The 26,622-nt window shown below is 42.8% G+C and overlaps 1 protein-coding gene across 2 annotated transcripts in view; it reads left to right on the top strand.

Moving 5' to 3' along the window:
• Window positions 1-26,622, top strand: part of LOC128328277 (uncharacterized) — an 89,117-nt gene that overhangs the window by 45,120 nt on the left and 17,375 nt on the right. The window contains exons 13-19 of one of the 2 annotated variants that reach the window (XM_053258112.1): window positions 3,195-3,294; window positions 6,660-6,699; window positions 7,160-7,211; window positions 12,437-12,548; window positions 23,410-23,493; window positions 24,855-24,978; window positions 26,141-26,538. In XM_053258112.1, coding sequence (XP_053114087.1) covers window positions 3,195-3,294; window positions 6,660-6,699; window positions 7,160-7,211; window positions 12,437-12,548; window positions 23,410-23,493; window positions 24,855-24,978; window positions 26,141-26,198 — 570 coding nt within the window. In that variant the 3' untranslated portion in view covers window positions 26,199-26,538. Of the gene's footprint in view, window positions 1-3,194; window positions 3,295-6,659; window positions 6,700-7,159; window positions 7,212-12,436; window positions 12,549-23,409; window positions 23,494-24,854; window positions 24,979-26,140; window positions 26,539-26,622 lie in introns of those variants that run through there. The other variant, XM_053258111.1, reaches the window with a different exon arrangement.

Genomic DNA, 26,622 nt, shown 5'->3' on the forward strand with positions numbered 1-26,622 from the left:
ATTGTGCAAATATTGACCATGCAGGGGCTTATTTCTGCATTTTTCTTCTCGGTTCTTGACTTGTTCTTTCTTGTAGGCCTGTTTTGTTTCATTGGTGTTGAATAGTTTCACGTTCTTGACCATTTGAAGTGCATCTTCTTCACTGTCCCTTATATATTCTTCAAGGCCTCTTTTCTCCTCCTCTACTGTTTGATGGACTTGCAGCATTCCTCTTCCACCTGAGCTGCGAGGGAGGTATAGCCTATCGACATCACTGCGGGGGTGCAAAGCATGATTGATGGTCATGATTTTCCTGGTCTTACGATCTAGCGTCTCTAGCTCTGTCTGGGTCCAGTCTATTATTCCTGCAGTGTATCTAATAACAGGTATAGCCCAGGTGTTTATGGCTTGTATGATGTTCCCGCCATTGAGTTTGGACTTGAGGATTTTTCTAATTCTCCTGATGTATTCACTTCCAATTTTTCTTTTAACTTCAGTGTGTGCGATGTTATCAGCCTGGAGAATGCCCAGGTATTTGTAAGGTTCTTTCTCTTCCAGGTTCTTGATGTTGCTTCCATTGGTTCTTGATGTTGCTTCCACCCTAACCCTAACCCTCTGTTCATTATTAATGCAGCACACTTGTCTAGTCCAAACTCCATTGCTATATCGCTGCTGAATATACAGACAGTGTTTAGCTGTGATTCGATTTCTAACTGGGACTTTCCATACAACTTCAGATTGTCCATGTACAGCAGATGGTTGATTTTACTGGATGTTTTAGATGTTTGGTATCCGAGGCATGTTTTGTTTAGTATTTGTGAAAGTGGGGTCATGGCGATTACAAACAATAGAGGGGATAATGAGTCCCCTTGGAAAATACCTCTTCTAATGCTAACCTGTCCAAGTGTTTCACCATTGATTGTTAACTGTGTTAACATTGATTGTTAACTGTGTACTCCACATACTCATTGCTTTTTTAATAAATATCTGAATGTTTTTGCTGACACCAGTTGTTTCTAAACATTTTAGTATCCATGTGTGAGGCAATGAATCGAAGGCTTTCTTGTAGTCAATCCATGCAACACTTTAGATTTGTTTTTCTTCTCTTGCAGTTTTCTAAAATCATTTTGTCAATCAGCAGCTGGTCTTTTGTGCCTCTGGTGTTCGGGCAATTTCCTTTCTGTTCAACTGGAAGCTGTTTGTTAGTTAATAATTGTTGCATCACTTCATCTGCTATTATTCCAGTTAATAATTTGAACATGGTTGGCAGGCAGGTTATCAGTCTATAATTACTTGGAACTGCACCTTTTGCTGGGTCTTTCATAATGAGATGAGTTTTCCCAGTTGTTAGCCATTGTTCAATATCACCGCCTTTCATAATGTGATTGAACTGTTTTATTATTTATTTATTTATTGTTTTATTATTTATTATTTTATTATTATTATTATTATTATTATTATATCCCACTCTTCCTCCAAGGAGCCCAGAGCAGTTTAGTACATACTTCAGTTTCTCCTCACAACAACCCTGTGAAGTAGGTTAGGCTGAGAGAGAAGTGACTGGCCCAGAGTCACCCAGCTAGTCTCATGGCTGAATGGGGATTTGAACTTGGGTCTCCCTGGTCCTAGTCCAGCACCCTAACCACTACACCACGCTGGCTGTAATGGGCCTCTTTTTAAAAAGATCTCGTTATGCAGATTGTGTATGTTCTTATTATGACAAATTCTGAATTACTTTTGAAAAAGAAGTGAGGGCATTTTCCCATCTTTGATGGAGCTGGCCATATGTGAGAAAAGATTGAACAGAGATAATAAATGCTGGCTAAGATCCTGACTAACATTATGCTTGCACAAAAATGTTTCACTGGTGCAAGGATATTGTGCTAGCTCAGTGATCTTCACTATTTTTCAAGCGGGAGCCACATTGGCAAAAAAAAATAAAAATAAAAAATAAATCAATGTGAGAGTCATTCTTCCCAGCATTCTGTGCTTGCCTTTCAAGGTGGTGCAGATGTTCAAGAGGGCTCCATTTCCTTTAAAGGAGTCCCCTGGTGCAGGGCAAAACACTGCAAAGTGAGTATAGTCATCCCACATAGTGCCAGGGGGTCTGTGCAGACTATTCAGCCTTGGCCAAAGTTTCACACAGGCCCAATAAATAATTAGTCAGGGAACGGCACTAAGGGTTGATGGGGGCTGCCACTAGTTCCCGGGCCTTACAATGAAGAACAGGCACTAGCTAGTGCCACTATGTTAGGAGCTTGTATTCCAGACTAGTGTTTGGAATACAAGCTCCCAACAAAGTGCTTGCACAATGCTGTTGCACTAGTGTGGGTTGTAGCAGAAGGATGTTGTGCAAAGAAAGAAATGTCTGTTTTGGACTAGTCCTTGTGCTAGTGGAAGATGTTGACAAGTTGCACAATATAATGCACAACAGGTTGCACAACCTTGTAGTACAACCTAGAATATTTCCTGGAGATGTTCGTCCACCAACAGTTGTGTAACATCATGGAGCACCAGAGCTTTTCTCAACTCCACAAACCGCTTAAGTTTGTACACTTAAGTGGTGTACTGTCAAAAGGGCCTGTAAGAAGATGATCCTTAGCTCAGTGGTAGAACATCTGTTTTGCATGCTGAATGTTCTAGGTTCTGTCTCTGGTGTCTTCAGCTGGGACTGCAAACCAGCCCTGCCTGAAACAACTGGAGAGCTATTGCCAGCTGTTGTAGATAATGCTGAGTTAAATAAATCAACAGTCAGTAAAAGGCAGCTTCATATGTTCAATTTTTTTTAAAAAAAGCATTTATTTTAAAAATATTTGAACAAACAGTGTCAATTTTTGGAACAGACAAAAACAAAGGCTAAGGGTTGATTCATATATCAGTTTGAAGATGTGCTCACAAAATGTATTGTGTGAGCTTGACAAGTGTGTTTTTGTAAATGTGTATGGCATTCAGGTTCTCTTGCCAAGGAGCTGTAATTGGCTGCAGCTCCTTCATGATTCTATGCTTGTGGCAAACACGAGTTTACTGCTGCATCATATGTGAAATGGATATGAGAGAACAATTTACTTTACTATTTAAATCAAGAATGTCACTGATTTCTCTTGCAGTGTCTCAAACTATTTTTGTAACTGGGAATTTTTAAAGAGAGTTATGTATTAAACTAACCTACTGCATGGTGATGTAGATGTTCACTTGTTTCTAATATCTGGATACAGGGTCCACGGGAAGTTGTTATTTGGTTGGCTGTACTTCATAAGCAGAAAAAAGCTGTGGAAATCTTCTCCAGAGAGATTGCCTCAGCTGGAACAGGAATGGGTAAACTTTAAATCTCCTTTTCCCGATATTTAGATATGAAATTTTCATTGTTCTTTTGTTATGCTTTGTTACTAAACAGTTTCAAAGTGGGGGTATTTTATCCCTTGCATAGTATCTGGTTTAATTAATAAAAGTGCAATGCATTTTTTAAAATTAAAGTGTGGAAATGATGAAATGTGTGAGATATATCTAAAATGAGTCTTGTCACAGCTGTAGGCTTACTCATATGTTACTTAAAGTGTTCTCACTTATGGGTTCACTTTTTAATGAGTTCTCTTGAGCACATTCATGTAGAACTTACCTTGGGCTCGAATATCCACATATTTTTTTCTGAGCAGGAGGACCTAACTTAACAGTTCAATCATTCATTGAACTGTAATGGTAAGCATCACAAATGAGAAATATGAATGTTCTTAGAACATGTATATGGGCTGACTTTTAACGTCTTAATTTGTACTGAAGTTACTTTACATTTAAGTCATGATACTGCTTGGGACAGTAGGAGTACATTAGCCATGTGAATAGACTTTTCATTTATTGCTTCCGCAGTGGCCTAGAGACAGAGCTGATACACTGTTTGTTGATTTAAACTGTGTTTACAGAAGCAGGGTCAGAGTATAGTCACAGTCTGTAATTGACAATAAATTCTATGTTTTACCCACCAGCAAAGTAAAACCATACTCATCTATTTCATTTTAAATATCAACACAAAACAGAAGTAACCATCTTGACATTTATTACTAATAGAGGTTGCTTGCAGGAGGGATTTTTTTAAACCTTTAAAATGCATTTCCTTGTGCAGCATATCTGCAAAAATATTGTTTACAAAAAACCCATTCCTTAGAGCTCTTGTACGTGTGAATAGTCTCAGTATTAGAGGAAGTCAAAAGTATATTATAAACATGGGAAGCCTTGTTAAACATTGGTCCTATATCCAAATGGCTTATTATTGGTGGCCCACATTCTCCAGAAATTTACGAGGGTGGAGCAAGAGGCGCACCACAGCTTTCCGGGGTGGAGCCACCATTGTCCCCAGGGGGTGCAGGGGTCAAAGAACCCAGGCCACTGTGCTCAGGGGCCGCGCCTGGCGTCTGACATCAGATGCAGGGGGCATAGCTTGGGTGGCGGGGAACGGCGGCAGCGGGCAGGACAGGGGTCGGCGATGTCCTCACGCCACCATTGGCTCTACCCTTCTAAACAGTCAGGTCACTCACTGCACTTCAAGCTTTCCTTGCGGCCCAGCAAGTTGGGAGAGCAAGGGGATGTAATGTACACTTTCCTATTCTCCCTTCAAAAGCCCTGTTTGCTGCCAGAAATAGGTCTCTGAGGGTTATGCAGCTCTCAGAAATATATTCTTGAGGGCTATGGAGCTCTTGTGCTTGTAAAGGTGCAGGATTTGTGAACCAATGAAATTAAGCACAGATTGATATATTAAATGTTATGTATCTGGACGTAGGGTGTCAAGTATCCTTACCCCAAAACTAATCACACTGGGCAGCATCTAGACTCGCACCCCACCAGCAGAAGTTTCTTCTGTTCATGAGAAGAGCTTCTGCTAACGGAGTGTCATTCCACAAAAGATGAGATGCCACCCATTCATTGCAGTGACGGTTTCCCAAGTAAACAAGCATAGCATTAATTATGATATTCTATGGGTTTTGCCAGGAGTTGAAAGGCAGTCAGATCTGATATTCTTCTACAGGTGTCCACATCCTTTGTCATAACTGGAGGAATGACCAAGCAGCAACACATTCAAATGGTCCAAAAGATTTCCCCCCTTTTATGAATGGAATATTCTTTGATATTCTCATGTTGCCTGTTTCCCCCCACCCCTTATTTAACTAGCTACAGTAAAACCAATTTTCAACAATATCAGCAAGGAACATTGTAATATTATCATCTTTTAAAAGTGTTTCTTTCAGTTATAAAAAACCTTCCTAACTGCAAAACATATGTGCTGACCCTTATTTCACATTGAAATGACCGGAGGTTGACACCATGATGACAGCTGGTTAGTGCAGCTTGAGATTTTAAAGTGCCTGAGTATATGTAAATATTATGACTGATGACAAGTGTGTTGGAAGCTACTTCAAGAAATGTCCTAAGTTCAACAGATTAGCTAGACCAGTCCCTATTTATGTTTGAATAAATTATCCTAAAAGATTTCTTATCTTTTTGAATAGAGAGGAAATAAATACAGCAATTATAATTGACCTATGTAAGCATCAGTTATTCATATGTAGTGTGCAATATTATAACTATAGAATGCTTATTTTATATGCCTGTGGCTTTAGAGCTTGAAAAGTTTATGTTGGTAAGTGCTGTGACTACAGCTTCTCAGATCTGAAGGAGCAATGAAGCTATTCGTTCAGGTCAAGCCTTGAGATTCTCAGTCCCAAACATCTTCTGGTCCCCTTGCTCCATTCCCTGAACCTCCGCTCTAATCACCAAACTCTGGCTCTTGTCAGCTAACTCCTGCACTCCTAGCCCAGAAACGCTATTTCTTTCACCATATAAGTTTGTGCTCTTTCCACTCACTGTGGGATAAGTAATTTGCCATCTCTGGCTCTAAGCATAGCGCTTGTTCCCTAAGGATTTTCCATATGAACCTCTGCCACGTGAGCCTTGAAGACTCACCTTAGCTGCCACTTCACTGATGTGAACATCAAAGGGTGGGTTGGCAAAGGTGTTGATTTTGAGACACAGGTAAAGAGGTCTAAGATCCTGATCTAAGTAGGAAGGCAACAGAGCAGGGCTGCACAACTCCAGCTGTTCTTGGACTACAACTCCCATCACCTACAACCAGAGTGGCAAATAGGGATGATAGGAATATGAATATGACCAATATTTATATACCGCTTTTTAACAAAAGTTCCCAAAGTGGTTTACGTAGAAATAAATAAATAAATAAATAAAATGGCTCCCTGTCCCCAAAGGACTCACAATCTAAAAAAGAAACATAAGATAGACACCAGCAACAGCTACTGGAGGGATGCCGTGCTGGGGATGGAGTTGTAGTTCAACATCTGCAGGAGGTCCAAAGTTATGTAGTCTGCCCTGTAAAGGCACTGTTAGGCTCAACTTGCTAAGTAGTTATGTGATTCCTTTGTTTGTTTTAACTCAAAAGTAGTCTGGGTAGGTTGTAAGTCTCAGTGGAGGAAACGGATGGTACAGTATGTAGCGAGAGGGTGCTTTGATCCTTTTCCTTCTGACCCCATTCCAACTCAGGATCACTTTCACTTGAGAAACATGAGTTGACTTTGGAGTATATTGCAATTTGAACATCGAAACATATTCAGCTTTAATTTATTGTAAACTGCCTTATGTTTTTTTAATACCTGATGTTTTAAAATTTTCACTTTTAGCACCTGGTCTAACTGGAATTGTTGGAGGCCGTCCAAAAGTGTAAGTTTTTATGAAGGGGGATTGTAAACTTTTTTACTTTATTGAAACTTGTGTGACTCCAAGCCAGTTGCTTGGCTTGTTTTATTGGCTAACTTGGTAGTTTATTGAATATTCTACACTGTATGTTGACACATCAGATATTGCTTTAGTTGGTATTCTTATTAATATATTCACGTCTTTCTAAGAAAATCTGACTGTGGGATTTGCCTACAGTAAAAATACCTACCAATCATTATATTTCTAGGGAATTGTTGTATTATCCAGTCATTCCAATGTTGATCAGAACTGCATTGCCAGAGATGCTGAATAATTTTAAATCCTCCTGTACTTTTGATAGTTTGCTATTCTAAGCCCTTAACCGTTTTTGAAATGCATACAGACAGTATATAAAAACCTTCTAAAAGGATTTTGTCTGATATAGATCTTAAATTGTTTGTATTTCCTGTAATTTCTTTTCAAGGTCTCCAGTTTTGAAACCTGCTTTCTTCCTTTATCCAAAAAAGAATGTTAAGGTAAGAGCTGCTGTCTAAGCAGCAGTCCTTAAAACATTCCCTTCTTGTAGCTGTTGCTGCAGAAGAAAAATCTTGGGCCAGCTCCTGATGACAGCCACTGCCAGCAGACGTGCTTGCCTGAATGTAGTGAGGAAACTCCTAGCTATGTGTTGCCACCTATGTAGGCAATCGGTGTTCTGTGGGCCTAAGAATAGGAAGTTCAAGGCCTGTGGTGGCCCTGCCACCCTCTCCACCTCATCTGCCCCCAAATAGTGCCTTGCACAATTCTCCAGAACTATGTAGTAGCTTCTGCCAAGTGCTGAATGAACAGTGGCTGACATCCTGACTAGATTACTTAATGGAAGTCCTGTAGGAATGATGTCATCTTTTAGAGTAACTCCTGAGTAGAACTATTGAATAAATTAGTCTGGATTTCAGCCAGTGTTATCTGGTTGCTGTTAAAATCCAACACTGGATTTCAGCCAGTGTTGATTCTGGGCGAAGGGCAAGCTAAAACTTGTAGTAAATTCTAATCATGTATATGGTTAGAACTGGGGTCTACATCTCGCTCACAACCATGTTCAAAAGTTCTGTAGGTTTTCAGAGAAGTGTAATTAGACTTCTAAAAAGGAGTGTAGCAAGGTTGGAGTGGATTCTGGGACAAGAAGTAAAGATGGGCCCCTGGGAAGTTTTCCATGGGGAATGGAGTCTCAGATTTCACCCCAGGATTTAGGAGTAAACTGATCCCAGGTGCTAAGGAATATGCGGGGGGGGGGAGCAGAAAAAATGAGTATTATGATTGTACCCTTTTCTTTCTAACAAGGGCAAAGTTCAAAAAGGACCCCTAAACTCCTTTAATGGAAGACAATTTCAGCTCTGACTCAGCTTAGGGGAGTTGGGGGTGGGGGACAGTGTCAGGCAGCATCCCTCCTTCTTTCTCTCCCCATGAGTGGATGGCTAATGCTCAGTGACATTCCCTGATGGCTGAGGCTGTCAGTCAAGCTGAGGGAGAGGTGAGCTGAACTTGAGCACTACTCCAGCCAGTTAGGAGGTGAGGAATGCTGCTTGAAGCTGAGTTGAGTCCTTCAGTCAGGAGCCAGGAGTATGCTGGTGAGTCAGGTAGAACAAAGAGCAAGTTTTCACCTAGCCAATGGGCCCCCTCTCCCTCATGGACCCCATCCCAGTGGGCCTATCCTTCATGGGCCTCTCCCTCAGTGGCCCCCTCTCCATCATGGACCCACTTGCTCAATAACAGCTACACTCCTGCTCTTAAGATTATAATCAATACAGAAAGGTTGTGGTGAGAGATGTACTGTATTTGCCTTACAGTTTAGCATTATAGTACTTAATAAATTGTTTTAACCATGTGTTTGATGAGTGCTATCTGCCATATTATATGTGAAGCATTCCTTATTCTTTAAAATAATGGGCATTCTGTGTTTCTGATGTCCTTGTCTCAAAAGGTGTTCCAGAACTATTTATACTCTCTAATGTCAAGAGAGTCAGTTGATGTTACTGTACATGGTTTTGTAATTAAAGCAATTCACTGGAATGTATTATCAGCATATGTCACATTTTGTTCTCTGATGTCAATTGTTTATTGGGATATGCTTATAATATGTGTCACAGACAAAAATAAATGCAATTCAGTTGCAGGTGTAGTGAAATCGTTCATTTCACCAACACTTTTATTTTAATGTATATTTATATATTCAGTATTTTTGAAGTCTCCTTCTGGAATGCTTTCCACTGGACAGGGGCAGAGCTGTAATAGGGCAGATGGGTTCAAAGAACCTGTTGTGCCCTGCACCGTGGTGCTGTGGAGCATCTGGAGGAAGCTGCCACACTGCCACCACCAACTTCCTCCTTCAGCAGCTGTCCCATGTATACCTGCATGCCTTTGATATGTCATCGAGTAAAGCAAAGCAAGTGCGAAAAGAGATCAAGTATTGCTTATTCTACAAAGATATTCTAAAGTGGCCTGGACACATTTGTTGGTACCCCCAGAAAAGATAATAAATAATTGGATTAGAGTGATTTTCCAAATTAGCTGTTTTCTTGAATTAGTATCACATGTGTCTCCAATCATGCAATCGTCTCCAATCATGCATTCAATTCAGCCTATTGAAATGGAAAAAAGTAGTCACTCTGCTGTTTGTTATCATCATGTGTCCCACAATGAACATGGACCAGAGAAAGCAAAGGAAAGAGTTGTCTGAGGAGATCAGAAAGAAAATTATAGACAAGCATGTTAAAGGCAAAGGCTATAAGACCATCTACTGTACAAGCAGTTTGATGTTCCTGTGACAACAGTTGCAAATATGATTAAGAAGTTATAGGTCCATGGGACTTGGGAAGGTCCCGGTTCGTGGACGTGGGAAGGTCCCTGGACACAGTCCCAAGGTTCCTGGACACGGCCGCAAGAAGAAAATCGACCCCAGGATGGGCAGAAGGATAGTGAAAGTGGTGGACAAAAAGCCAAGGACATTTTCCAAAGAGATACAAGCTGAACTCCAAGGTCAAGGTCCATCAGTGTCTGATCGTACTATCCGTCGCTTTTTGAATGACAGTGGGTTCAGTGGAAGAAGACCCAGCAGGACTCCACTGTTGAAAGAAAAACAGAAAAAAGCCAGACTAGAATTTGCTAAAATGCATAATGACAAGCCACAATGCTTCTGGGAGAATGTCCTTTGGACCGATGAGACAAAACTGGAGCTTTTTGGCAAGTCACATCAGCAGTATGTCCACAAATGAAAAAATGAAGTTTTCAAACAACACCGTACCTACTGTGAAACATGGAGGAGGCTTGGTTATGTTTTGGGGCTGCTTTGCTGTGTCTGGCATGGGGTGCCTTGAGTCTGTGCAGGGAACAATGAAATCTCAAGACATTCTGGAGCTCTGTCTCAGTTGCAGGTCATGGATCCTCCAACAGGATAATGACCCAATACACACAGCTAAAAGCACCCAAGAATGGCTAAGCACAAAACATTGGACTATTCTGAAGTGGCCTTCTATGAGCCCTGATTTGAATCCTATCAAACATCTATGGAAAGAACTGAAACATGCAGTCTGGAGAAGGCACCCTTCAAACCTGACACAGCTGGACCAGTTTGCTCAGGAAGAGTGGGCCAAACTACCTGTTGACAAGTGCAGAAGTCTCATATTGAGAGCTACAGGAGTCGCTTGTTTGCAGTGATTGCCTCTAAAGGTTGTGCAACAAAATATTAGGTTAAGGGTCCCATCATTTTTGTCCATGACATTTTCATTTGTGTTATTATTTGAACTATTCTGTTGCATCAAAACACTAAAGCAAAGTCTGATTTTTGTTAAATGCGAAATAAACAATGATGGGTGCCAATTACTTTTGTCAGTTTCAAGTTATTTCAGAGACAATTGTGGGTTCTTCTTTTTTCGTGGAGGGGTACCAACACATTTGTCCACGTGTGTACCTGTGTAGGATACATGTGTGTGCATGAGCATTCGCACTGCCATGGGGAGGGGTGGGCTACAGGGAGAGGGGAATCTGCCTGTGTAGTGAACAAGAGCCTGCTCTCTCCTTGCTATGCCCCTGCCACTGGAGGACATACATAATTGCCCTGTGCAGATATAATGGAGAACGTTAAAACCATAGTTTTCAAAGGTGCAAAGTACCACAGTTTTGTATCCACTTTTTGAAACAATGGCTTGCAAATTATGTCTGCCTTTGGATGTACTTGTACCAGACTAGATGAATAGCTGGAATATTATACAAGACAAATTATAGTGTTTCAGATTCTTTTAGTCACATACATAAATCTTGTCTTCATCTTTTCCTTGTGGATTGTGAGTTCCTTGTAGATTTAAAGCCAAGTATAAAAGTTTTTGACACAGATGATAAAACTTTGTTTTAAAATATAAGGATACCATTCCTCACTCAGAGTGGTTTTTGAGATTGGATGCTGCTGCTACTACTACTATTTAAGATGCTCACACTCTTCAGTGTGTGATGGAAGTTGTAGTCCAACAACAACTGGGGATCCAAGTTTGATATCCCCTGAGACAGAAAATTGCTTGTTTGAAAACAGCCTCTCATAAAAAAATCTCTTTAGCTGTGCAAAGAGCATTGAAGGGAGAAGGTTTAGCTAGAACTTCGTATGAGCTGGGAGATATTAACATGAAAACATGCTGAATCATTCTCTCACATGATTCCCTAGTGTGAATTCTGAAGTGGTACAAGATTGTACCATTTGCCCTGCTTAACATTTGAATCGGCTTTCAGTAGTTCTATAATACGTACTGTTGAAAGACTTCCAGAATCTGACCTAAAGCCAAACCTGTTGCATAATATTTTTCCCCAGACACTTGGATATTGATACAAAGATTCTATTATTTAGTATGCACTAAAGCCTTGTTCTGTTTTAGTGAAGAATGAGAATCAGTGGAGCATTTCCCCAGCATTTATGTAATTGTGCTACCTTCAACATAGAATATAGTTTTAAACTTTTTCAAGTTAGAAATCTTTTGTTCTAAAAAGGCATGCAAACCTATGTTTTCTAAATTTAGGTGGGAGGTTGAGCACACTTTTCAGAGATTCCCCTTCTGGTCAAAACCCCAAATATGTAACTGTCTGTTAAAAGTAAGGATAGCACAGATTGTCTTCAGATTCCAATTAACGTTTACATTCTGCTGACCCAGGTCTGTTGGGTTACCTGGTGCACCATAAGGAGGCTTGCTTCTCACCCTTGCAAGATTTCCTGTAAGCACTAGTTTTTTTAATATCCTAGTAAGCCTCAACATGGTAGACCTGTGTCAACACAGACTTCAGCAAAAATGATGCAAACTAGCCTTCAGGAGAGCCCTTAAAACATATTTGTTTGGCCTGGCTTTCCAGGGATTTTAAATTGGTTTTAATATTCGAACCCGATTTCAGGGCTTTTAATCACTGTAATTGTTTAATTGTTGTTTTAAAATGTTTTAAAATTGTTAATTGTTATATTGTTTTTAATTTGTTTTAGCTCTTTAATGTTTTAGTGGTCTGTTTTAATTGTAAACCACCCTGAGCCATTTTGGAAGGGTGGTATATAAATCAAATAAATAAATAAAAATAAATAAATAATAAATAACTAGGTGCTGCATGTGAACACTGAAAGCCAACAGGTTTGTCACTTTTCCATTGAACTCCCTGTCAACATGACTTTTTATTTGATAAGCTGGTATTAGATTAAGATTTTCCTGTTCAATAGTTTAAGTAAAGATTTTGTTTTTAGATTGATATATTTATGAATGGACATCATGTTGAAACATTTGAGGAGGATCTTTCCTTCACTTCAGATGCAGCCGTTTCACCCGACGTGCCCCAGGCTCAAGATGATTTAAAAGGTACAATTGTTATTAATGCTGCTGAAATTTCCCCATAACATTTTTGTATACACAGACAATTATTTATACTACATGTGCTATTTGGTGTAGCCTTCTGCCATTTGTATACAGTTATGTCCCTTATAAGGAGTCAGGAAAACTATAGCAGCTGTTTAAATCCTAATTTTTGTCAAAAGTGGGTGAGATTTTTTTCCTTTTTATCAATTCTCCTAACCATAGTCAATCCTAGACTGTGAGCCTGTCTTTACGAAGGAGCACATATAAAAACTGCATGCTGGCAAGAACCAAATATACTTTGTCACTGAAAAAAATTAAAGCTTGTTGATTATTATTGACCACCAGCCTCAGAGGCAAGATGCCTCTAAATACTAGTTGCAGAGAAGTAATAGCAGGAGAGAGGGCATGCCCTCAGCTCTTGCCTGTGGACTTCCCAGAGGCATCTGGTGGACCACTGTGCGAAACAGGATGTTGGATTAGATGGACCTTGGGCCTGATCCAGCAGGGCTGTTCTTATGCTCTTATGTTCTAATCTAAAGTTTTATACTAGACAAAGCCTTAAATATAATCTGTGGAATTATCTAATATTGTAGCCACATGTTGAAGATTGGTGGAATTACTGCTTTTATAATAGGATAAGTAACTATTGTGAGACATATTAGAAAGCATGTTAGCATTTTTGTCTTATGTGATTTGTTATAGAGCTCTGAATTACTTACTTGCTAAAACAGATTATGCAAGTTGCATAACTGAAAGATTATTTTTGGGACTAGCCTGTTGCACGTGTCAGAAATTGTTGCATTTAGATGCTTATTTTAGACATTTCTCAACCCTCCATTGTAAATTTCAATATTTAATGGGAAATTATGGAGATAAGAGTAAAATTAAATTTGGTCATTGGCCAAAGGATAGAGTGCACATCTTTCAGTTTTGAACCATACTTGGAAACATGGGGAAAGGAAGCTTGAATCAGTCACATTTCCTTTCTTCCTGCTTGTGTAGAGGCTCTGAGAGAAAAGCTTTATTTCTTCCAGAATTTAAAAATTAATATATAGGGGTGAGTTGAGAAAGACAGCAATATCTACTACTACTACTATGAATAATGTATATACCACTCTTCAACCAAAGTGTTCAAAGCTGTTTACACAGAAAAATAAATAATACGTAAATAAGATGGCCCCCTGTCCCCAAACGGCTCACAGTCTAAAAAGAAACATAAGACAGATACCATCAACAGTAGGGATGTGTATTTTGTTTTGGATACAAAATGTTTTGTGCACAAAACAGGCCATTTCGGGTGTTTTGTAGCCAAAACAAAACACCCAGTGCTCAAAACAGAAAATTTTGTAGCCGAAATGAAACGTCCCTGTTTTGGATACAAAACGTTTTGTTGTTTCGGCTGTTTTGGAACTCCATTTTGCAATCATGAAAAGTCTTTCTCCTTCAGTCTCAATTTTGAGTTTTGACATCTGTTTGAATTTCCAGCCCTTCCAGCCTGCAGATTGGCCAGCGAAAGCATGGGCTGATCTGCTGGCAATTGCCTCTTTATAAAGAAATTTAAGGAAATTTGAAGGTAAAATTTACCCACATTGGCCAGTGGGGCAGTGTGCATTTACCCTCATTGGCCAGTGGGGCAGTGTGCATTTCATTGTTGTTGTTTCACACTATTGTGAAACAATTGCATTTCTGGGGGGATGTGGATGTGCATGATCTTTGGAAATCTGCCTGGTTCTTTGCAAAACTCTGCTGTTGATGTGTGATGTTGATGTTATTTGGGGTGGATTCAGGGCAGAAAGGGGCTTTGGGGGCAGAATAATGGGTTAGGTGGTAGTGCTCCAATGGGTGCCTGCTGCCACCCAGATTCCAAAGGAACATAAGAACGTAAGAACAGCCCTGCTGGATCAGGCCCAAGGACCATCTAGTCCAGCATCCTGTTTCTCACAGTGGCCCACCAGATGCTGCTGGAAGCCACAGGCAGGAGTTGAGGGCGTGCCCTCTCTCCTGCCATTACTCCCCTGCAACTGGTTCTCGGAGCCATCCTGCCTTTTGAGACTGGAGGTGGCCAGGAATTGGGGAAAGGGCTGATTTTTAAAGAATTTCTGAAGTTTACATGTCTTTGGGGCAGATTTGGGGCAGAAAGGGGGCCTGAGGGGCAAAACATTGGGTTGGGTGGCAGTGCCACTAGGGGTGCCTGCCACAACCCAGATTCCAAAGGAATAGGGCTGAGGGCTGATTTCTTAGGAATTGTTGAAATTTACACGTCTTTAAGATCTGGATTGAGATCCGTCGACAGCCATAAGAGTGGGTTCTGCGCCTGCGCAGGAATCCCCACGGTAGCCATGCCTCAGCTTGTCGAGGCGTCCAAGCCCCGCCCCCACACAGAGCGTGCTATTTAAGAGCGGGCTGGGTGCCATGTTCCTCAGTTCTTTTCCAACCGCCTTTGCGTTTGGACCTCGGTCTGCTGCCTCTCCATCGGAAAGTTCCTTGAGTTCTGTTGAGTTCTGTTTCAAAAACAATTATTATTATTACTTGGACTGGCTTTCGTGTATGACCTATTTCTGGCTGATGACATGTATCTATATCTGACTCAGACTGGCTGACAACCCATGACTGACTTTGACGTGGAACGGACTAGACTATCCCTCTCGCCCACGGTATGGCTGAGGAGAAAAAATCTTTTAAGAAGTGTGAGGGCTGCAATGCTAAACTCCCGTCCAAAGACCTCCATGATTTGTGCCTGATTTGCTTGGGTGAGGAGCATAATGTCTTCTCTTGCAAAATATGCCTCTCATTTTCAAAGCAGACGTGGAAGAATCGGGCACTTCGCCTCAGAGCGGCAATCTATGATGAGGTGTTAAGTCCCTCGACACCGGGCACACCCCGTCCCTCAATGTCGAAAGTTTCACCTACTTCGACACCTCACTCGAGGCCAAGACATTCGTCCTAGACGTGTTCGGCGTCACCTAATTCGAGACCTAAATCCTCGACCTCGACAAGTTCTGGGCCTCCTACACAGGCCTTGACATCGAACCGTTCCGGAACGTCGAAAGAAGTCTCTGCGACTTCAGGAAAATCCTTGACGTCGACATCAAAGCTTAAGTGTCACGTCTCCAACTACTGACAGAGACCCTGACGTCAATGAGGGTACCGATAGGACAAGATCTCTGAAACGTCCAGCTCCGGTTACTACATCGACACCGGGAAAAAGACAAAAGTTAATCGATCTGACTAGAGATCGTACTCCATCTCCTTTGACAACTCAGCCCTCCTTGCAAGCTCCTCCTGCTCCTTTCGCACCTGACCATTGTGTCGAAGTTGACCCTCAGTCACCGACACCGAAGTCGGCCCAACCCTCGACACCAAGACTGACGTCGATACCGAGCTTCTCGATGCCGAGAGCAAGATCGCTTTCACCGGCGCCAACACCGGTCCCTTCATACCCCCCGTCGACACCGACTGCGCCTGGTCCCAGCATTCCATTGTTGCTACATACAATGGTGCTTTCTATATCAAAACAAGTCACTCCTCGATACCGATCACCGTTTCCAGCGCTCGGCATCGAGGACACTACTCCAGATACCAAAGTGGGCCTCCACCCTTCCACAACACAAACACTTCTGTCTCTACTGGACTCCACCGCAAGCACCCGTCCCAGGCAACATTTAAGAGATTCCCCCCATCAGAGGAGGATTCCCAAACTACCCTGGCACCTCCGCTTCATCCAGTGCCCTCACTCTCAGCAGCCCAGTTGCAGAGTCCTCTACCCTGGCACACCTGTGGCTTATCCATACGCCACCTGCCCACATATCTGGTTCTGGGCCAGCGATAACTTCCTGCTCCCATGCACCTTCCTCGGCACCAACCTGGCCTTGGGAACCCTTGACATCACTCCCCTCCGCTATGTCGCTGACCACAATATGTGGCTGCTGCTACGGTCCGTCCCACTACCTCACAGACGGTGACTCAAACTGAGGCCATTGCTGTCTCTCATCAAACTGTTCAGACAAGGCCCCCAGTAACTCGCTTTATAGCGACTCAGACTTTGTGTCTCCTGACCTCACCTATGACAACGGTATAGATTCAAACTGCGATGCCCACATCACCCATGGCCTCGCCCTCAGAACACTACAGCTCATCTGACTTTGAGTCTGATCCTGAAGGAGAAGAGGCCATTGTGGAACCGCCTGCCGATGTGGCTCCGACAGTATATGTGTCTCCCAATGAAGAAATGAAGGCCTACCACAGGCACGTTCGAGCCATGGCAGACGCCTTGGGACTTGACCTGCGCTTTGAATTGGCAAACATAGATGACCCCATCTACAACTTCATGCTGAGGGCAAAATCTACAGCACCAGTTGCCCTCCCGATGCTCCCAGTGATAACACGAGCTGCTAAATGCGCTTGGGAGGTCCTGCATACCTCCACCCCAACATCTAAGTGGCTAGAAAGCCTCTATCGTATAATGGAGAAGGACAATACTTATCTTTTTGAAGAACCCAGCTCCCAATTCTTTAGTAATTGACTGTGCTTTTACTTCCAAGGCTGGTAAACGACATGTGGTTCCGCCTGAAAAAGAAGGAAGGAAGTTAGACTTTCTGGGTCGGAAAGTCTACTCGACTGCATGTCTGTCCATCAAAGTAGCTAACTATGTGGCATGTACTGCCAAATACACCCATGGTCTCTGGGAGAACTTGCAAACTGAACTTGACACTTTATCTCCAGAGGAATTCAGGGACAAATTTCGTAAAACCCTGGAACGCTCGGGTGACCTCACAAGACAGCAACTCAGCATCGCGAAACATCTAGCTGAGAGTGAGTCCAGAGCCATGACAGCTTCTATTACCCTCCATAGGCATGCATGGCTGAGATCTACCACATTACAACTGGACATGAGAGAAAAGATAGAAGGTCTCCCCTTTGATGGCACTGGTCTGTTCAGTGAGACAACTGATGCCACAATGGAGCAACTTAAAAAATCCAAATTTACAGCAAAGACGTTTGCATCCCAACCACCTACATCTATGTATTCATAAAAATACCGCTCATCCTACAACAAACAACGCCCTTCGTTCCGTCAACAAGAACGCAGGGATTTCCGAAAATCCTACCAGCTGTATCAACGGCGCACTTACCAAAGCAAGTTCAAGCCTTCTCAATTTCAACGTCCCAAGGGGTCAGACACTCAAAAGCTTCTTTGAGGCGCAAGTCTAGCCACCGTCACCTCTCCCCATTCCCGCCATCGGGGGAAATCACATCTCGACTGACGGATCTCAACACCGATCCACCTCTAGCATGGCCTTCCATCAAGCTGGCAAGTCATGCTCCCGCATGGCAACATATAACATCAGACCGTTGGGTCTTGAAGATTGTATATTCGGGGTATGCCATCAAATTCAAGTCGATCCCACGGTTCACAGGAATGAAGTTTACCCCTCCTTCTGCTACACTACGGGAGGAGGTCAAAGAACTGTTGGAGAAAGGGGCGTTCGCCCCGGTGCGGTGGGCGGACAGGTGGCATGGGTTCTATTCCCGTTATTTTCAGATTCCAAAACGGGATGGGGGCATCTGCCCCATCATGGACCTTTGCCAACTGAACAAATTTATCCACATCAGGAAGTTCAGAATGATGGCGTTGCAACAAATTCTACCACTCCTCCAAGGGGAGAAGTGGCTAGCAACACTGGATCTCAAGGACACCTATTTCCATGTCAACATCCGTCCCCAGCATTGAAAATTCTTACGTTTCACAGTCGGCTACCAAGTGTACCAGTACAATGTATTGCCCTTCGGACTGTCCACCGCCCCAAGGGTCTTTACGAAATGTATGGCCACAGTAATCGCCTACCTCAGAACACAGGGAGTCACCATCTATCCCTACCTGGACGATTGGCTCCTGGCATCAAGAGACCAAAGCGGGTTACGTTCTCAGATCTGCTATGTATTATCAGTCTTCCACGATCTAGGCATCCTGGTCAATTGGAAGAAATCTCATCTAGAACCAATGCAAGTGGCAAGCTGCATAGGCGCAGTGCTGGATACTATACGCCAAAGGGCATTCTTGCCAGAAGAATGATACAATTCAATAAGGGACCTAGTGACTCTGTTCCAACATCACCCCATCCAACCGGCACAATCCATACAACGCCTACTAGGCCTTATGGCCTCCTGCAATGCAGTAATCCTTTATGCCCACTTGAAGATGAAGAAACTACAGCTGTGGTTTCTCTCTGTCTTCCACCCGGCGAGACACAGAGAAAACGCCTCAAGATTCCAGCTCCGGTTCTCTGATCCCTCTCTTGGTGGGCAGAATGCAGAAACCTCTTGGAGGGGGTACCGTTCCAGACCCCTTCACCAACAGTCTGGCTGACAATGGATGCCTCCCTATTGGTGTGGGGCGCACATTGTGCAGGTCGACAGACCCAGGGCAAATGGTCCTTGAGCCAGAGTCAACTCCATATAAAGTTTTTGGAATTACTAGCAGTCTTTCTTGCTCTACGATCATTCCTACCAATCTTAAAGGACACCTATGTCCAAGTTCAATTAGACAACACAACAGCACAAGCATATATCAACCGTCAGGGCGGTACGGTCTCCTGGAGCTTGTGCGTACTTGCTGTCCAGATGTGGCACTGGTGCATCCGTCACAGGATATACCCTCTTGCAGCTCATATCAAGGGCCTAGACAACATCTTAGCAGACAGTCTCAGTCGAGTGTTCCTTCAGGACACTCACCATGAATGGGAAATCGACCCCAAGTATATCAACCTGCTCTTCCGCCGATGGCTGCGACCATCCGTGGACCTGTTTGCAACCTCAAAGAACAAGAAATGTGCCCGTTTCTGCTCCAGAGCAGGTCACGATCCAGAGTCACTGGGGGATGCTTTTCAACTAGACTGGATGATGGAGATGCCGTACATGTTTCCTCCTCAACCTCTAATCGCAAGAGTGGTGGCTCGCCCCTTGGCGCACCTGATACCCTGCATCCTCGTGACACCATGGTGGCCGAGACAATCATGGTTTCCGCAAGCACGCAGACTGTCCAAGAACCTTTTCCATCGTTTCCCACCAAACCCAGACGTCCTCTCATAGGACGACGGCCTCGCCCTTCACCCGGATGCTCAAACTCTCCGTCTGACCGCTTGGTGGATAGGCTTTTAGATGACATTTTATTAAATCAAAGAAAGATATCCACAAGACATAACTATCACAAAAAGTGGCTTCGCTTTAAGACCCATGCAAAATCCCATGGTTTTTTTGCCAAGGCAAGCGTCTATCCATCAGGTACTCCTATATCTGTCCACCCTAAAATCGCAAGGATTGGCTAATGTTTCTATAAGAGTCCACCTTGCCGCTCTCTCATCCCAGCACCCAGGGTCTGAGGGGAAGACACTCTTCTCTCATCCTCTGAGCAAAGCCTTCTTAAAGGGCCTCTCCAATATCTACCCACCTGTAAAATCGCCAGTGGAGCCTTGGAGCTTATCGTTAGTGCTCTCATCGCTAACTCAGACCCCCTTCGAACCTATGGCCACAGCGCCTTTAAAGATGGCGCTGTGGCCATTTTCTCCTTAAAAACCGCATTCCTAGTCATGATCACGTCATGTTAGCGAACTTACAGCCTTGAGGGTGGATTCCCCATACACCCAATTCCACGAGGACAAAGTCCGTATGTGACTGGACCCCTCTTTCCTACCAAAGATCGTATCAGAATTTCATTTGAACCAAGATATTATTCTACCTTCCTTTTCCCGGAACCCGCAATCGGCCCTGGAAAGGTCCATGCACTCTCTGGACGTCCGTAGAGCTCTCTTATTCTACAGCAGGCCTGCACAACTCAAATGACCTGGTGGGCCGAAACTGACCGTGTCATGGCTCATGGGGGCCAAAGTCAATTTTTAGGGTACTGATTATTAAATTAACACCTAATATCAATCAATTAATTAAATCAAATTAAACTGAAATTAATTAAAATGAATTTAATTAAAATTTAACTTTTAAAGTTCTGGCCGGGCAAGAATTAATTTAAATTAAAATAAAATAAATTGAATTAAAAATTCTAATAAAATACATACAATGCAATCTGTACAAAATACATAATAAAATGCATTGTTCTTCCTTTCCACCTCTCCCAAAATGGGGCAGTCTTGGAGAGAGAGAGAAAGAGAGAGAATGAGAATGGGGCAGTCTTGGGGGGGGGGGAGAGAGAGAGACAGAGAGAGAGAGACCGAGAGAGAGAGAGAGAGAAAATGGAGCAGTCTTGGCGAGAGAGAGAGAGAGTCCGTTCACCGTCATTCCGGAGGTCCTTGTCCTCCTCCCGTCCTGGCAACGCTTTCTCTTCCCCGCTGGGCTCCCTCCCTGCCTGCCATTTGCGCTCGCCCCCTCTGCCAGGGCCGACACCGCCAGGCTCCCTCATAGGGTAGGGCTGCCGGACGCCGCCTCCCGCATCCTCCTCCCACATCCTCCTCCCACCTCATCACCAGCACCATTTTTCTCGCCGCCGATTCAAGCTGCTGAGGGGATGGCTATGGGGTGTAGATGGCTATGGGATGCATGTGTGTCCTTCTCCACCCACCCACCCCCGGCGGCAGCGCGCAGCAGCAGATAGCAGAGTGACTCTGGGGCCTGGTGTTTGGCCTCGTGTCGCTTCCCAAATGCGAGGTGCACCTGCACAGTTAAGTCTCTTAACTGCAGGTGCACGTGCCTTGCAGACGCAGTTGGAAAGCGATGCGGGGCAAAATACCAGGCTCCAACGTTGCTCTGCTATTTGTCGTTGCCGCCGCTGGGGAGAAGAAGGGAGGGGAAGGAGGGGAGGGGGTAGAAGGACACACACACACCCGCAGCCATTTCCGCGGCCGTGCAGTGGCTGGAATTTGGGGGGGGGGTTTAAAGGAGGTTCGCAGCAGGGGGAGGAAGGGGAAGTGTAGCCCTGGGGGCCAAGAAAAAAGGCCTCGCGGGCCGCATGTGGCCCCCGGGCCGCATGTTGTGCAGGCCTGTTCTACAGTATATGTCACGTACGAAAGATTTCAGAGCCACTACATGCCTTTTTGTAGCCTACAGGGCATCCACCAAGGGCTTGCCGATATCTCGACAAAAGTTGTCTAGGTGGCTAGTTAACCTCATCCTACTCACTTATAAGATACAGCAGAAAACACCTCCAAAAGCCGTCAAGGCCCATTCCACGCGGGCTTACGCTTCGTCAGCAGCACACCTCTCAGGAGTTGGCTTCCTGGACATCTGCAAAGCAACGACATGGTCGTCCAATCTCCCATTTGTCGAACATTACGCCATAGGTGTGCGCTCTGCTGCAGAGGCTAGTTTCGGGAGAAGCGTCCTTAAAAGAGTGTTACAATAGCACTACTGCACCCTCTTCCATGGGGAGCTTGCTAAACACCCACTCTTATGGCTGTCAATGGATCTCGATCCAGATAAAAAGATTGCTCACCTGTAACTGATGATCTGGTAGAGATCCGTCGACACCCATAAGACCCTCCCATCCTACCCCTCTGCAGCAGTGATGCTCTGCTATGTGCGTAATGCTATGCTTGCTGTTGCCCTTGGATCCATCAAATATGAACTCACCTGCTCACAGGAGGATCGTCCTCCACGGAGGTCGTCCAAAGAACTGAGGAACATGGCGCCCAGCACACTCTGCATGGGGGTGGGGCTTGGACACCTCGACAAGCTGAGGCATGGCTACCGCGGGGATTCCTGCGCAGGCGCAGAACCCACTCTTATGGGTGTCGACGGATCTCTATCAGATCATCAGTTACAGGTGAGCAACCTGTTCCCCCCCCCCGGAATAATGGAGGTTTCAGCAGACCCATAACTCCACCTGGGGGGCACTGGGGTGGCCAGGAGCGAGTGGTGGTGTAGTGCACATAGGGTGACAACCACCCCCATGGGTTGCTAACCCATGGGGTGCTGGGTTCTGTTGTTTCTGAGGTGTTCTGGGTGTAGATTCTCTGGTAGCATATGAGATTTTCTACAACAAACAATGAATCCTCTCTCATATGCTATCAGAGAATCTACACTCAAAACATCTCAGAAACAACAGAACCCAGTAACCCATGGGTTAGCAACCCAGGGGGTGGTTGGCACCCTATGTGCTCTACACCACCACTTGCTCTGAGCCACCCTGGTGCCCCACAAGTGCACTTATGGGGCTGATGAAATCTCCATCATTCCTTATGGGGAAGAACTTTAAAGACACGTAAACGCCATTAAATCTTTAAAAATCAGCCCTCTGCCCAATTCCTTTGAAATAATTCTGGCAGCTTCCTTGCCCCCACTGGGCACTACCACCCACCCTACTCTGCTCTGGGCCACCCCTTTCCCCCCGACATGAAGCTATACTTTTGCTGAAACCTCCATTTTTCCCTATGGGAAAAACCTTCAACTTCAAAAATTCACCAAAAATCAGCCCTTTGCCCAATTCCTCTGAAATTTGGATGGTAGTTTCCACCCATTGGGCACTACCACCCCCACTCACTAGTTTTGCCCTGGGGCCATTTTTTAAAATCCAAAACATTTCAGATTCAGATTTTGCAATTTTGAAAACAAAGAACAAAATTGGGGTGTTTCAGATTGGCTGATTTCGAACAAAGAACAAAATGGGGGTGTTTTGAATTTGGGCCAAAAACAAAACAGAAAAACAAAACAAAACACACAACCCTAATTAACAGCCACTGGAGGGGTGCTGTGCTGGGTTGGATAGGGCCAGTTGCTCTCCCCCGATAAATATAAGAGAATCACGAGTTTAAAAGGTGTCGCTTTGCTCAGATATCAGGGTAAGAGTATAAACCAAAAATAAGAATTTTTCTGTTGTAGGTAAAAGAGAGCAGTAATTTGTTTCATTCTGTATGTGTAGATCTACCAAGTGGCCCACATGCATATCGCCTGGAAGATCTTGCCTATACCAGAAGTGGAGACAAAGGCAATTCTGCAAACATTGGTATTCTTTAATTATGATTGTTGTTGATGACATTCTAGGGCTTTTGAGTCTTAATTGTAGTATTACATTGGGAATATGTTTAAACCTCTTATCGTTTTATGGTCATAACAGACCCTGAAAGTGTATTAGAAGAAATTATGGAACCTTTCCCTGTTATGTGTGCACTTATTTTGCATTTAGTGTCAAACTACATGTCATGTTAAATACATAGTTTGGCTCTGTGTGTGTGTGTGTGTGTGTTGTTTTGAAAAATTAAATATTTTATTTATTTATCAGGTTTGTACACCACCCCAAACTTTCATCTCTAGGCATTTATTGATAACATAGCTATAGGAGTGGAGTGGACAACTGAGACCACAGCGTGGTTAATTTTTCTTCTGATTGTAGTGATCTGTACAGATATGTACAGCTTGAGTGATGAGACCACTGTGGATCTGCACTCCCCATCTGTGGTCAGATGAACAACCTTGTTCAAAGAATAAAGCTCAGTAACTGTTGGTTCTTCCTGTTTCTAGCAGAATCTGGCTGTGCAGGCTGCTGATTGGCTGACCTTGTGATAATCACAAAGCCATTTCCCTTCTCCCTGCCTGACACTGCTCCAAGTAGAAATAAAGAAAAAATAGGTTTTTTTGCTTTCCTTAGGGCGCCAAATAATGTTAAACAAATATACTGTTTTAATTTTTTTTTTAAAGAAAGCCAAAAGCCTGCCTGAATAAAATCCAGGTACATGTGTCATTACAGAAGCAAAGGTAGGGCAAAGCCCATTGTAAATGAGATGTTTTGATCTCTTATTTGTTGTCATGGGGGAAAAAATAACTTTTAATTAAACTTTAAGGATTTCTCTCATCTATAAAACTCCTTGTTCGTTTACAGCAAATCATGAAGACGGATGCAAGTGGCTTTTGGGCATAGATCAAAATCTTACAATATTTAACCAAATTGCCTTGAAATAAAAATATTTTTCAGCACAGAACAATGTTGCTCTTTAGAGAAACAAACAATTACCATGGCTGAAGTCCTATAGAAATTAAGTAGTCTTTTAGAGTAACTCCTATGAAGAACCATTGAGTAACATAATCTGGATGTCAGCCTATATTTTTAATGGTGCTAAGTGCTGTAATATAGACCCCTGAGTAGCTAAATAAATGTATTCCATAATATTTTTACTATATTGCATGCATACTTCTTTTTTCAGTCATGAGGAGTGGCAGGGAATTATGCAAGGCACTGAAGCCCCCTCACCTCACCCCCACCCCAAATAATTTGGCTTTGAATGTTTTCTCCCCTGAAATAAAATTATAGGTTTGAGGTTTTGAAGTATGTAAAAGGTTCTCTTGTGTACTACTTATGTGTTATAACAGGTGTCATAGCCCGGCATCCCCTATACTACCCATATCTAAAGAAATCATTAACTGCTGAGACTATAGAAAGCTATTTCCAGCATCTGCTAGAGAAAGAACAGTCTGGTGAGCGTTTGGTCACAAGGTATGTGTTCATTCATATTAGTACATTCATGAAATATGCTTGAAGAACCATTTGGAATTCTTTTTTGATTACAAGGGAACAATAAGGTTTGAAATAAGGTTTTTAATCTTATGCCAGGCAAGAACCTATTGCCAGTGGAATACTAATCATACTTAAGGTTCATAAGCTGCCATCCCTTACTCTTCTCTTTGGTTCATTGCCAGTTGAACCAAATCTTCAGAACCTGGACTGTAGAATCTGACTGCTTACTTTATTTCAGAAGACAATCAAAGCAATCTGTTCCTATATTTCATCATAAATCAGATATTTTATGGCAGGGGTTCTCAAGCTTTGATCTCCGGATGTTAGACTACAACTCCCATTATCCCAGGGCCCAGCCCCAATGGCCAAAGTGGCTGAAGAAGTTGGAAGTTGTAGTCCTACAACATCTGGGGATCCATGTTTGAGAACTCCTGCTTTATGGCATTAAATATAAACCATCCTAGTCTCTTACTAGGAATGAAAACAATAATCATACTCATAAGGTACAGAATATTTACTGTAATTTTCCATTGTGATACTTTATAGATTAATATAAATGAGTGATCATATTATTATTATTTATGTATATTTAATTATATGAATTATATACTAAGAAACCAAATTATTATTATTTATGTATATTTAATTATATGAATTATATACTAAGAAACCAAATATTTCAATTCCTAGCCTTTCATTTTCTACTAAAACCTTAATCCTAACTTACAGATTGCCTAAATTGTTCTTTATCTAGTCCTTGTTTATAGTGAAAATAAAGGAATTTCTCTCTCCACTGAAATGTATGGAATGTCCTAAATTTATGAAGGCTTTAAATTAATACGCTTTCAAGCTTGTGTCCTAACAAAAGCTTAGAATGTTCTGACTTTGCAAAACATTTGGTGTAGAATTTCCTTCAAGTGAGTCAATCCTCCTTTAGCCCTTTTTCCTTTCAGTAAACCATGAACAATGCTCAATGCTACTTTGTCAACTAGAGAATTTTCATGATTCAAGGTGTTCTGCAAATGTGCTATGAATCAGAGCTGTATCTGTGAAGAAATATTTTGGCTAAAAACTAGTTAAATCCCTTACTAATCAGAAGGACTAGCCAGTGAGCTGAACTACTTTTCTACCTTGTTTACAGATTATGCTGCTGCTTTCATGAAATTTACGCTCATAGGACAACTGAAGGTTTTGGATAAACTCATTGTTTGATTAGTCATGTAGCATTTGGTTTAGTGATGTAACTGTGTGGTAATAGAATAATTTGAAGTAAAAGCAACAAGAGAGAAGAAGGAATGCTTTTGTGTGGCCCTTGCGAATTAGAAGGAATTATACTCACATGTTTAAGATCTAAGGGCTTCATTTTGGACTGTGACAAATGTTTATGGAAAAGCAAAAGTAAACAAGCTTTTTGTTGAAACAGGAAATGTTTCAAAATGTGTGTCAAATAAAAATATTAAAAATACCATGGCTGGCATTCAGACTAACATTGCATGAGCATGGAATAACATTTTGCATGCCCAACGGGGAGGAGTGAGTTTTATGGGTTCCTTCTACAGCACTCTGTGCCCCATGAAAATATGTCCCTGATGGTTGTGAGACTCTCAATACATATTTTTGGGA

This window comes from Hemicordylus capensis, chromosome 5, assembly GCF_027244095.1.
Source record: "Hemicordylus capensis ecotype Gifberg chromosome 5, rHemCap1.1.pri, whole genome shotgun sequence".
Taxonomy (NCBI): Eukaryota; Metazoa; Chordata; class Lepidosauria; order Squamata; family Cordylidae; genus Hemicordylus; species Hemicordylus capensis.